Source organism: Nannobrachium achirus (assembly GCF_963921795.1).
Source record: "Nannobrachium achirus genome assembly, chromosome: 11".
NCBI classification, from domain to species: domain Eukaryota; kingdom Metazoa; phylum Chordata; class Actinopteri; order Myctophiformes; family Myctophidae; genus Nannobrachium; species Nannobrachium achirus.
In genome coordinates, this window is record NC_137820.1 from 18,582,925 (window position 1) to 18,595,507 (window position 12,583).

Consider the following 12,583-nt stretch of genomic DNA (forward strand, 5'->3'; position numbering starts at 1 on the left):
AGCCATATAAGTATTAATTCTGTAAAGTTTAGCCTAAAGCGACGGCTAGGAAGTCGGCCACTGGCCTTTATAGATTATCTCCCGTACGTTTTCTACTTCTATATTCTTCCTACAGTTCGGTCTTTCTTCACTTTCGCTTTGAGTCTTTTACTTCTTCTCTGTACGTTCTGCCACGTGTTTCCCTGCCCTAGCTTAGCTTCGCTTAGCTTCGGTTAGCTCACGATGGCGGCTCGTCGGCCCACAGTTAGCAGCCTGCTAGCCAGGGTACCGAAGAAGTGCGGCCTTCCCAGCTGCAAAGGCCTCATCGCCAATGAAGATACTCATCCGTTCTGCATTGTCTGCATGGGGGTAGGACACGCCTTGGCCTCTCTGTCCCCTCCGGCCCCGGCCACGGGGGTGAACTGTACTGACTGCCTCCAGTATGATGTTCCAGCCCTCGAGGCCCGCTGTGAGATCGCTGGCGCTGGTTACGGCCTTCACACCACGGTCTCCGCCGGATCCCTCCCAGACACCTCTCCTCGTGTGCCGGACAGCGCTGTACGCCACAGCGCTGCTTCTCGCCACGTGGTTAGGCCTCCAGCGGCCTCGCCCTCAGCTAGCTTCGGTAGCCCCGATGCTAGCGGGTCTGCTGCCCCTGCTATCCCTGCTGTTTCTCCGACGGGCTCGACTGGTGCCGTGCCCAAGAAGAGAACATGCAAGACCGCCCACGTTGCTTCACCGCCAGCTGCAACCTGGACCGTCCCCCCCAAAGAATTCCACCCTCTAGTCGTCGGTGACATTCCTCTCTCTTTCTCCGTCCCCCAGCTACGGGCTATGCGGCCACCTAGCCCCGTCTCCTGGCATGCTAGCGACGGAGACGAACCGGAGCTAGAGGACTACGACATGGATGAGGTGGACACGGAGGGTGAGTACTCGGAGGAAGACGAGTCCACTTTCCCCTCCGGACAGGGCGGAGGCGCGGCCAGGGTGGTTCCTCATGCCGAGGCTTCCACCTCCGCCGCGTCCTCCCAAGCCCCTTCTGCCTCTCTCCCCCCTTCCATGCCGGCTGGGGCGAGAGGGGCAGCGGCACAAGACCCAGACTCCATCCCCATGGACGAGCTCTCGGTGCTGGAACGTGCTACCATCCGTTGTGGCCTGGAGCTGCCGCTCGGAGACGCGCCACTCGGACCACGGGCTAGAGTTCCCCTCCTTGGCCAGGATGTGGAATCCTCTCCCCCGCTTCGAATGGAAAAGCTCCCACTGGTCCCAGGCTTTGCAGAGGCCCTGCATTCAACCTGGACTACACACAAGGACCCCCCCAAGCTCCCCTTCTTGGTCGACTGCCGCGACGCAGAGAAGGCGGGAATCCCCTTGTGTCCTCCCATGGACAAACTGATGGCTCAGTCCCTTGTCGGGAGCATCAAGCCAGGTCATGAGCGGACCGGTCCTGGAGGCCGCAATCCCCTCAATCTGTCCGTGGGGAAGAAGCCTCCTGGGTTTGCCATCCCCTTTGACGACAAGCAGTCTTCCAGGGTTAGGAACTCTTACAGAGCCTCCGCGCTGGCAGCCAGGACGATGAACGCCACCCAGCTGCTGCTTTTCTCCACCAGGCGCCTCCTTAGCGAGATGCGGGAGGTGCCTGACGTGATGGTGGAGGAAATGGACAAGTCGCTGCGCATGCTGATGGACTTGAATGTCCACGCCATCGAGTGGCTTGGACACGGCATGGATTACTGCATCCAGGCGGAACGTGCCAGGTGGCTTGATAAGGTAAAGTGTCCTGGCAGTTCCGGAGAGGAGACCGAGAAGGTCCTGCAAGACCTCCCCGGCCACCCTACCTCCCTCATGGGCGGTGGACTGGAGCTTCTCCGCCAGGAGGTGGCGGATAAGAAGATCACTCTGGAACTCCTGGAGGCCACGACGGACCCCCAGGTACCCAGAAAGGAAAAGAGACAGGGACGGAGCAAGGCCCCTGGACAGGCTGACAGGGGGCGCTCTTCCTCCAAGCAGGGGAAACAGAACAATCCCCCTAGGACCCCCTCTTCTTCCTCCGCGGGACCCCCTCGCACTGCAGCGGGGGCTCAGGCCCGCTCCCAATCCCGCCACCCTCCCAGGCACGGGATACCGGCCAGCTCCCACAAAGCCCGTGGGAAGCCGCCGCGAAAGTGACACTGGACTCTGGCGGGGTCCCCCTGAAAATTCAGGGGACCCCCCCTTGCAAGCGCAGACGTTTGGACATTATGAACAATTTTTCTTATGCCAAGAAAGCAATGTTTATTCCTCCTCTGTGCTCTCCTCCAGTGCCTGTATTAAAAAGTGTGTTGATAAAACAATGCCTGTTTATTTCAAACCCACCTGCTTTAGTACAGACGACCCCATTTTGCATGAATTTAGCCAGTGTAGAGAAGTCCAGGCTGGAATTTCTTTCCACTCAGAAAATATCGCTTCCTCCAGTCACGCAGACAGGTTACAAGCAGAATATTTCTCTTTGCAAAATGTTCCCAGACAAGCTAATTCCTATTCACAATGGTATGGTTTCACTAGTGTGCAATACTCCTCTGTCTCCACCGAGCGGCACTGTTATGCCGACTCTAGTTCAGGACAGGAGTTTGGTCTTAGCGTCAGGGAAGAAGCCAACACATATCACCCAGGGTCGGCCTCGTCTTCCCGTAAGGAAGCATATAAAGGCCTTAGCACAGGTTGTAAACGTAAATACAATTCCCCGAGCCGGGGTTTATGTTACTTATGCGATGAACCCTGTCCCCCGGGCTCCACGCTATGTGCCGCCTGTATTTTTAACAAGCGAGGCTTCTTGGAGGTCACGTGTCCGTCTCCCACCGGATACGGAAATAAGCGTACCGGAAACGGAAACGCTCTTTCCGCCGGTGTCTCCGCGCCTTCCGGCCCGGCGTCTAGCGGATACGGATACGTGCCCGGATACGGAACCTCTCGGTCCCGTCCTTCCTCTCCCTCCCGGCCTAGTAGTCCCGCTCAGGCGGTACAACCCCAAGGCTTCTCCGTTGCTCAGCAACACGTTAGTTAGCACAGTGTGCAGAGCAATGGAAGCGTTGCAATCCGAATCACTGGGTGTTTCGGACGGTGACACGGGGCTACAGACTACAGTTCGCGGAAATACCCTCCCTATCCAGCAAGGTTATTTACACTCGAGCCCGCGGCTTGAAAGCGGATGCCTTGAGGGAGGAGATAGACTCACTATTGCGCAAGGGCGCTATAGTGGAGTTATCACGCGACCAGAGCCGTTTAGGCTTCTGGAGCCGTTATTTTCTGGTTCAGAAAAAAGGAGGGGGGCTGCGTCCGATTATGGACTTACGTGCTCTGAACGAGCACTTGAAAAAGTTCAAATTCAGGATGCTGACGTCAGAGTCACTGATGAAATCAGTGAGACAGGGGGATTTCCACTGTTCAGTGGATCTGAGGGACGCTTATCAGCACATCCTCATTTATCCCCCACACAGGAAGTTCCTGCGGTTCGCCTTCGAGGGGCGCCTGTACGAGTACACGGTCCTCCCTTTCGGTCTTTCCCTGAGCCCTCGGGTTTTCGTGAAAGTGACCGAGGCAGCCATTGCTCCACTGAGGCATCAGGGAGTCAGGCTGGCGAACTACATAGACGATTGGATGATTTCCGCCGCCTCCTGCTCAGAAGCGGCGCGCCATACCAATCTGGTGTTGTCACACCTGAAGGCCTTGGGTTTCAACGTCAATTTTGGCAAAAGCATGTTGTCGCCCTCCCAGCAGATTTCCTTTATAGGAATATCTCTGGATTCGGCCACCATGTCCGCTCGCCTCTCCCCGGAGAGGGTGGACAGGTTTCTGACTTGTCTCGGCTCCTTCCGACTGAACCAGGTGGTCAGGTACAAGGAGTGCATGAAGTTGACTGGGCTGATGGCGTCAGCGGTGCAACTTCTGCGTCTGGGCAGGTTTCATATGAGACCCTTCCAGCGGTGGTCACTGGCGCTCAGGATTCCTTCCCTGCAAGGGTACAGGAAGGTGACAGTCAGCCAGGTCTGCATGGACGCTCTGGTCCCATGGAGGGACCAGGCGTTGTTGACGAGTGGGGTCTCCATGGGCGAAGTGGTGTCACGCAAGGTGATCACCACAGACGCCAGCCGCTCAGGGTGGGGCGCCACCCACGAGGGGCGCTCAGCCAGGGGCCTTTGGACCCAGGCCATGTTGGAGTACCACATCAACTATCTGGAGTTAATGGCGATCTACTTGGCGCTCAAGCATTTCGAACCATTTCTCCGGGGTTGCCATGTCCTGGTCAGGACGGACAACACGGCGGCCCTGTATTATCTCAACAAACAGGGCGGCCTCTCCTCGCGTACGCTGGATCAGCTGGCGCGCGAGATGACCCTCTGGTGCTTGCCTCGGTTGAGGTCCATCAGAGCCTCCCATGTCCCGGGCCTTCAGAACGGCGGCGCCGATCTGTTGTCCAGGGGGGAGCCTCGTTACGAGGATTGGTCTCTCCACCCTGCGGTGGTGAGGCAGATTTTCTCCAGGTTCGGTCAACCTCGAGTCGATCTCTTTGCCTCCCAGGAGAACGCGAAGTGTCCCCTTTACTTCTCAGTGAGGGGACCTTCTCCTCTGGGGACGGACGCGTTTGCTTACGAATGGCCACAAGGTCTTCTCTACGCGTTTCCACCCCTGGAACTGATCCTTCCCACTCTGGAGAGGATCAGATGTTCCAACCAGGAGGTTCTTCTGGTGACACCATCCAGGGGAGTGTGGAGGTCTCTGATCACCCCACTGCTCTCTCGACCCCCTTGGCGGCTTCCCTTGCACAGGGATCTGCTGCGCCAGGCAGGGGACGAGATCTTCCATCCAGACCCACGGGGCCTAGACCTGTGGGTTTGGCCCGTGAGAGGGAGAACCTGCTCGCAGCAGGCTTCTCACCGACGGTTGTAGCCACTATTCAGAGTGCTAGAGCCCCCTCTACTAGGGCTGTGTATGATGGAAGGTGGAATGCCTTTTTGGACTGGTGTGAGCTACAGGAGGTGGCTCATTTAGCTTCGGCCCAGAGGGTGTTAGATTTCCTGCAGGACCGCCTGGACCTTGGTCTGGCGTTCTCTACACTGAGGGGTTATTTAGCGGCTATTGATGCCTGCCACCTGGGGGTGGCAGGTAAAGGCCTTTCTAAAATCCCTGAGGTGGTCCAGTTCATGCATGGTGTTGACCATTTGAGACCTGTGACTAGAGCCTTGTTTCCTGTGTGGGATCTACAAGTGGTTCTTGAGGGCCTTTGCAAGGCACCCTTTGAACCGATTGGGAGGACCTCTTTGAAACATTTAAGTTTCAAAACAGCTCTTTTGCTTGCCTTGTCTACGGCTAAGCGTGTGAGCGACCTTCATGCGCTCTCTGTGAGCCCTGATTGTATGAGGTTTCTCAATAATGACTCCAAGGTTCTTCTTAAACCTCATTTGAGTTTTATTCCTAAGAACCGTGTGGTCCCGAAGGAACCTGTTGTTTTGACGGCTTTCCATCCTCCTCCGTTTGCATCGGAGGAGGATAGGCGTCTTCATTGTCTTTGTCCAGTTAGGGCCCTGAAGGCCTACTGTGATAGGACGGTGGACAGCAGGTCTACTTCTCAGCTTTTCGTGGTCATGAATGCCCGTCAACGGAAAGCGGTGTCCAAGCCCACTCTGTCGAGATGGCTTGTGGATGCAATTAGGTTGGCTTACACCCGGTCTGGGTCTGAAGTGCCGGAAGCACTTAAGGCCCACAGTACTAGGGGTGTGTCTACCTCTTGGGCTTTGTCCAAAGGTGTCTCCATTGAGGAGATTTGTGCAGCGGCGAATTGGTCTTCGCCGTCCACCTTTGCGACCTACTATCACCTGGACGTTGCGCCTTCTGCGATGGCGCATACGGTTCTGGGTGCTGCTGCCCTTCCTACTATGTAGTGGGGCGGCTCTCTCCCCTTCCTGAGACAGCATGCTACTGTCTCTAGGATACATGGGGGGGGACCCTGAGTTTTTCCCTTATATTAATGCAGTTTTATAAGGTGGACCTGTGTCTGCCCTTAGTGCATAAGGCAGGCCTCGGTCTGTCAGGGTCTTTTTCTGTCTGAACACGCCCAGGCCCTGTGGGTCTGGGTCGGATCAGTCCTGAAAGGGGTCACGTCGGTTGACGGGACCTCCTTCCGGGTGTGGTCGGTGTGCACGACAGTCTTGTCGGTTCATGACTTCTCGGGGAGTGTATGAGTCCCATAGGGGGACCTTGTCTGGAGGTATGACAATAAACGTATAGGTTCCGGACGGAACCATGTTTATTTAATACCGGAGGACAAGGTCCCCCGAATAAAGCCCCTCGGTTCGCTAGTTGCGGGCGCAGAGGTGCGGCTTTAGAGGAAGTTATGATAGCCCACAGGGCTTATATACACTCGGGGGCGGTGCCCTCGTTTGTGATTGACAGCCCTCCCGACAAATGATATTTCTCGTACGGGAGCTTATGAGTTTTACTCTGTTGCAGCGCCAGATGGCGCTGTTATCCCATAGGGGGACCTTGTCCTCCGGTATTAAATAAACATGGTTCCGTCCGGAACCTATACGTTCATGAGTCATAGAATAGGTTAATAATAAACGTGTATTAAACAGTTTATTTACTGTGGCACTGGCAGATGAAGGGTAAAGGAATGTGACAGAAGAACGGAGTGAGGAAGTATCCTGGTCCTGATGCATTCTTCTGCAGGGCAAAACAATCTGTCTGATTGGCTGGCAGTGATGATGTCACAGAGTGGGTCAGGTTGTAGGCGGAGCCATCAGACCAGCGGGGTTGACCCTCATCCTATGAGCAGGGGCGTCACAAGGGGGGGGGGGGGGGGGGGGGGGGGTGGGACTGAGTTACTAGGGCCCAAGGTGGAGGACCTTAATTATTTAATACTTTAGCTATTTTTGAAAAGTTGTCAAAATGTGTGCAAATCTTTGAATATATGCATTTTTTAAGCGAACATTTGTTAACTCAAATTTTGCTTCTGGGGGGTCCCTGGAACTAAATATTTTGAGATGGGGGTCCGTGGCCAAATACATATCATTTTGGGGGTCCTTGACATGAAAAGGTTTGAGCACCACTGATAGAAACATAGGTTTTTCAAAAAACCTTAGAAGGATTTGAAATATTCAAAGACTTGCGCAAATCTTCATGATTTTTCAAAAATAGCAGATCTACCAGCTCGCAGCGCGGCACCGAGTGCCGCGCTGTGAGCTTGTATATCTGCTATTTCTTAATAGTTAAAGCACAAAATAATGCGTAATAATGCGTTCCCAGTCTAAATGGGTTAAACCCACTCCCCCAATGAAGAACATTCACGGGGGGCCCGCAGTGAATCCTTGTACCCAGGGCCCAGAATTTGGTGCGACACCCCTGATTGTAACCACACATCAATCATCCACGGACACACACACGCCACACCAAACATTAAAGCTGCACTAATCTTATACCAACACCACATTTAAGGAGTGACTGCTATCTCTCCGGTTCCTCTGTTTATAAATTACACTCTGTTATGGCAGCACATCTATTGAAACTGCCATTAGTGGTCATTTAGTAGTCGGTGTACATTACACCCCCACACTTTACACTTTACTTTAATTAAAATACGTCCAGCAGTGAGAGAGGGTGCAATGTTTTTCAAGAACCACTTAAGCCCTACATACCTCATCGTATGACGATTTGGCGATCTAATGAAATGCCCAAAATAGGGATGTCAGGTTGAAAGTGGTTACAAAAGTGTGTTGCTGACAGCCTCCTGAGTGAGGTATAATATATAGCACATCAGACAAATCCTTTCTCATGCGGGCCTGCCTACAAATCTACCAAAATGCAATCATTTTGGGGGTCTTTGACACGTAAAAGGTTAAGAACTACTGATTCGGAAGGCAGAATTGCTCAGGTCAGGTCCTCAGGTCTTAACAACACTGACCTTCTCTGTGTTAAATGTGTGTTTTACCGTGCGTTTGCCTGGTCACCTGTCTGTCATTGAGTCCTGTCCACAGGAGCAGCAGCAGTGCATTGTGGGTGAGCAGGTGAGAGGACACAAAGCTCATCTCCTCCAGGGTCTTGAGGTCAGTCAGGTGAGCTCCTGCTGCCAGGGCTCTGCAGCGGCGCTGGGCGTTGTCCCAGGCCAGGCCGCTCCGCGACACACTGTAGCAGGTTCTTTCATGGGCCGGCCAGCCAATGGGACACTGAGCTGCATGGGGACAGAGCAGTGTTGTTTTTGACAGAAAATTCTGATTTAGTTTTAGTCATAGTCTTTTAAATAAAATGTAATTTAGTTTTAGTCATAATTTAGCCACCTGAAAAGTATTAGTTTTAGTCTAATTTTAGTCGACTAAATATTATAAGATTTTAGGTGACTAAATCTACAGCTGATTTAGTCGACTAAAATGTATTTTGGCAGGCCTTGATGGCATCGTAATGACTGATTTTACACTTGGTTGTGTGCTGAAAATAGCTGATCTACAAGCTCACAACGCGTCGCAGCGCGACGCGTTGTGAGCTTGTAGATCGGCTATTTTCAGCACGCAACACCTGAGAGCAACCAAACATAAAATTACTCTCTTCTCCCTCCCTAACGTTTTAGTCTAGTTTTTATTTTGTTGACGAAATTGTCAATATATTTAGTCTTAGTTTTAGTCACCACAGCTTAGTTTTTGTTTAGTTTTTATTTAGTTTTCGTCAGTGAAAAAAACACAGTCGACAAACATTTTTCGTCATAGTTTTAGTCGACGAAATCAACACTGGGACAGAGATGGTCAGGCTCATGCACACATAGGCATCAAAGTGTGCTTGAGCCCCTGGCTTTTAATCCGTCTGTAAAAAAGTGCCCTCTCTCTGCAGACCATGAATGCAGTTTTTACCTTGGTGAAAGAAATGCAAATGCCCTCTTTCCCATGCCATACCTGAAAGCAGCATTCATAAGAGACTTGCCCTGTCCAAACTCTCCTGAACTTGAATGCAGCATCATATGTTGAAAGAATTGCCCTCTTTGTGTAGAAATCAATAATATCGAAAATAGCCGACTTCCAAGCTCACAACGCACCAAAAGGCCCTTTTCGAAATGTCAGTCTCTGCTTCTCTAGCCTCGGAAACCCAGACTTTTATTTTACTGCTTCTCTAACATTCTCTGCACGTCCGTGTATTGCATCCCAAATCCTAAATCAAATTAGCCTCATTGATTTTGGGGGATAAACAATCACCTCAAGAACCTCTCATTTGGCTGAAGCTTTTAAATCCATTTATCAGTGATTTCTTTATTCTTTCGTAGTTACTGCACTTTGGCTTTGTTGGGCAGTATTGCGCTCTTTGATATATTCACTTGTGGTCAGTCAGTTGAGGCATTTGTGCATGTATGTACAGTGTGTGTGTGTGTGTGTGTGTGTGTGTGTGTGTGTGTGTGTGTGTGTGTGTGTGTGTGTGTGTGTGTGTGTGTGTGTGTGTGTGTGTGTGTTTCGTACCCGTTTCCATGCGTATGCTGAGTCTTTGCTTTAAGGTCACATTAAGATGTGTGAGCGGTGTGGTCGCCACAAGGCTGGCCTTGTAGCGCGTTCCAGGCCGAAGAGCTTCCAGTTTGACCTGGGAATGTGTTTGTGTGGGGTTCAGGTGGAACCTGTGTAAGACAGTCTGTGTGTGAGCGTTGTACAGACTGAGTGTAAAGAGGCTCTGTCCTTGCTGATGTTTCCAAGTGATGAGAGCGGTGGTGGTCGTACTCTCTATGTGGAGGGAGGCGAGAGGGAGTGGATCTGGAGAGGAGAGGAGAACATGAAGAGACAAAACAATGTTGAAAAAAGAGGAGGGGAGAGCAGAGCATCGGGGAGGTCAAGAGAAGATCGAAGAGGGGGATATAAATAAAAAACAATTGATAGGCCAGGGCCGTGGTACAGCAGTCCAGGCACATACAGATGTGCCGTTTCAATTCAATTCGGTATTTACTGCTCTTTTCTCAAAATGTTCAGCAAAAATGCATTTCTTTCACCGGTTTCTTTCCCTGTTTAGCTTTTCTAATGTTTATGGAGAACAGAGCTTATATTTGCAGAAACTCAGCAAAAATAGCTGATCTACAATCTAAATCTTCTGCAAATCCCCTGAAGATCTACTGTCTTGCCAATGGCAGGACGTGTGAAGTTTTCAAATGGCACATCTCTAAGCAGCCTGACAGTGCATCGTGGGTTCGAGTCCCGTTCCCGACGATCTATACTGCATGTCTCACCCCATCTCTCTCCCCTGTTTCCTGTCTATCTCCATCTCTATCAAAAACTATAAATAAAGGCAGAAAACGACCCAACAATATCTAAAACAAAAAACAAACACAAAAAAACAAAATACAAAAAAAGACAGAAGGGGTGGGGGCATAAAAGAGAGGGATGAAGAGAAGACAGGAGAGGAGATCAAATGATGACAGTCGAAGCTACTCTGAAAAGCTCCAATCGAACGTGCCATTTTTCCATGTCATCTTTCACCACGGGAGACGCAGTGTTCAGGGCAAGAGGTCACGGACTCACTGAAGTGAAAGGCCTTTGCCTCCAGCGTGGCGTGGTTTGTATTGGCTCTCAGCGTGATGTGATATCCCCCCGGGTCTTCAACCAATCGCAGGAACACCTTGCAGACCGGGGAGCACGCGGAGTGATCAATGAGATCCACCGACACCTGCAGAGAGGGCGTGAGAAAGTGACCCGAAAAGTAGAGAGTGGAAAGAAAGCAGGGAATGAAACATTAACACGGCCCTGTGTTTAGTTCATCCATTTGCAACTCTGAGAATGTACAAATGGAACCTTCCGAGTCCATTTGGTTAAATTTGTACACTGAGAATTTGACTCTCTACAACAAACATGGGCAATGGCGGACCGGGGGCCACATGCGGCCCCAGCCTTCACTTATTGCGGCCCGCAGGTTAATATTGGAGTACTGATATATTATTGATTTCAGCTGTTACAATTCCAAACATGGAAAAAAATGACCGTCTTTAATTTACTTCAGTCTATATTAGTAGCTCAATGACTAGTATTCAAATGTTACTGTATTTTTTATGTCCAATGTATTTGTATTTAAGTCCATAAAGTTAAGATGAGAACATATAAATGCATCTGAAATTTTAAAACAAAAGAAGAAAAAAAAAAGTTACTTTTCGGGATTCCAATTCAAAAATAGCAAAAATAGCAGATCTACAAGCTCAGAACGGTCGCTCTGTGACGCGTTTTGAGCTTGTAGATCGTCTATTTTTGCTATTGTATATGCAGTGGCCCTCTGGAGTGAGTGTGAAAATGTAGTGGCCCTCGCCATCATCAAAGTTGCCCACCCCTGCTCTGCAAAGACAAAAATAGTCTCTCTCTCTGCCATTATCTTTTGTGGTTGCTGGATATAGACCGTCTCACCATATGGCTGCGGGCGGTCCTGCAGATGACAGTGTAGCTCATTGTATCTTGTTTATGGAGGACGGGCTGAAACACGAGTTCCACCAGAACAGGGTCTGAACGCTGGTCACATGTCAATACAACCACCTGAGGAGCAGTGAGTTTAATATTTAGTAAAGGTTAGTGGTAATTAGTTATTTCAACTGCCTTATGTGTCATAAAAATCAAACAGCCTGTCAAGATGTAAGAAGTCATTGGCAATAGGTCTACATTGTCATTGTCCAAAGCTGTTTGTTTTGTATTTATCATTTTAAAAATGAGTTAAACTAGTGAAAACAGCCGATCTACAAGCACACAACGCCTCGCACCGCGAGGCGTTGTGTGCTTGTAGATCTGCTGTTTTCACTACTTTTGTAAGACGGCCTTGTATGATGAAGCAGGGCTTTGCTTTGCGAAAAAACATACACATTTGAAACTTGGAGATCATAGTTATTCAATTATTCTATGTGCCAATGAAGAAAAGTAAAGTAGTTCAGTGGACTGAAGGAACTTATGATCTCTTACCTGGCATAAACTGGCAAGTAACCATAACCGCGTCGTTCCACCCATAGGAAATGCTGTGGGGTCACTTCATGTCACCAAGCAGACACAGACCAAATGTCACTCACATGGGGAAGAAACTACACATTATGGAAGCGTACTGTGGCATTCTAGGGAAAACAAAATCACTGAGCTGCGCGTAAACATCGCTGGTGGAAAGTCCCGGGTTGCTTTCGAGTGATGCACAAGCAGAGCGTCAGAAGCATGTGGTCTGGAGTCTGAACAATGTTTTCCTTTTTTTTTTCTTTTAAGAAAAAAGATGTGAAACAGAGATCACTGCTGATCAGTGACTGTTGGTAATGTTGTAACAGTAACTACATTGTTTAAACGGTGTCTGTCTGTCTGCAGCGTTGAGATTATACCGAAAACAGTTTACGCGGAACCTCGATTTTGAATTTAGCGCTCTTCCCTGCAGGCTGCGTTCAAGAGGCAGTGTGGCACCTTTACCCGAAGCAGAGGGTAAAGTGGAGAATCACTGCTTTTGTCATCAGAAGAAACGTGAATGAGAGGGAGGGAATAAGAGAGAGAGAGAGAGAGGAGAGAGAGAGAGAGAGAGAGAGAGAGAGAGAGAGAGAGAATCTTGAAGAAACTTGGGATTTGGGCAGAGAGAAGTAGGCGTGAACGTGAGAGGAGAGAGGGAT

At 50.3% G+C, this 12,583-nt stretch overlaps 1 protein-coding gene across 1 annotated transcript in view; it reads right to left on the reverse strand.

Annotated features, from left to right (window-relative positions):
* The window catches only part of ptprq (protein tyrosine phosphatase receptor type Q), a gene marked incomplete at its 5' end in the record, with an annotated part of 117,965 nt that extends 106,560 nt beyond the window's left edge, over positions 1-11,405 (reverse strand). The window contains 5 exons of the mRNA XM_080736915.1: positions 6,600-6,780; positions 7,962-8,182; positions 9,450-9,734; positions 10,494-10,638; positions 11,364-11,405. Coding sequence (XP_080593041.1) covers positions 6,600-6,780; positions 7,962-8,182; positions 9,450-9,734; positions 10,494-10,638; positions 11,364-11,405 — 874 coding nt within the window. The remainder of the gene's footprint in view (positions 1-6,599; positions 6,781-7,961; positions 8,183-9,449; positions 9,735-10,493; positions 10,639-11,363) is intronic.
* Between the last annotated feature and the right edge of the window lie 1,178 nt (positions 11,406-12,583).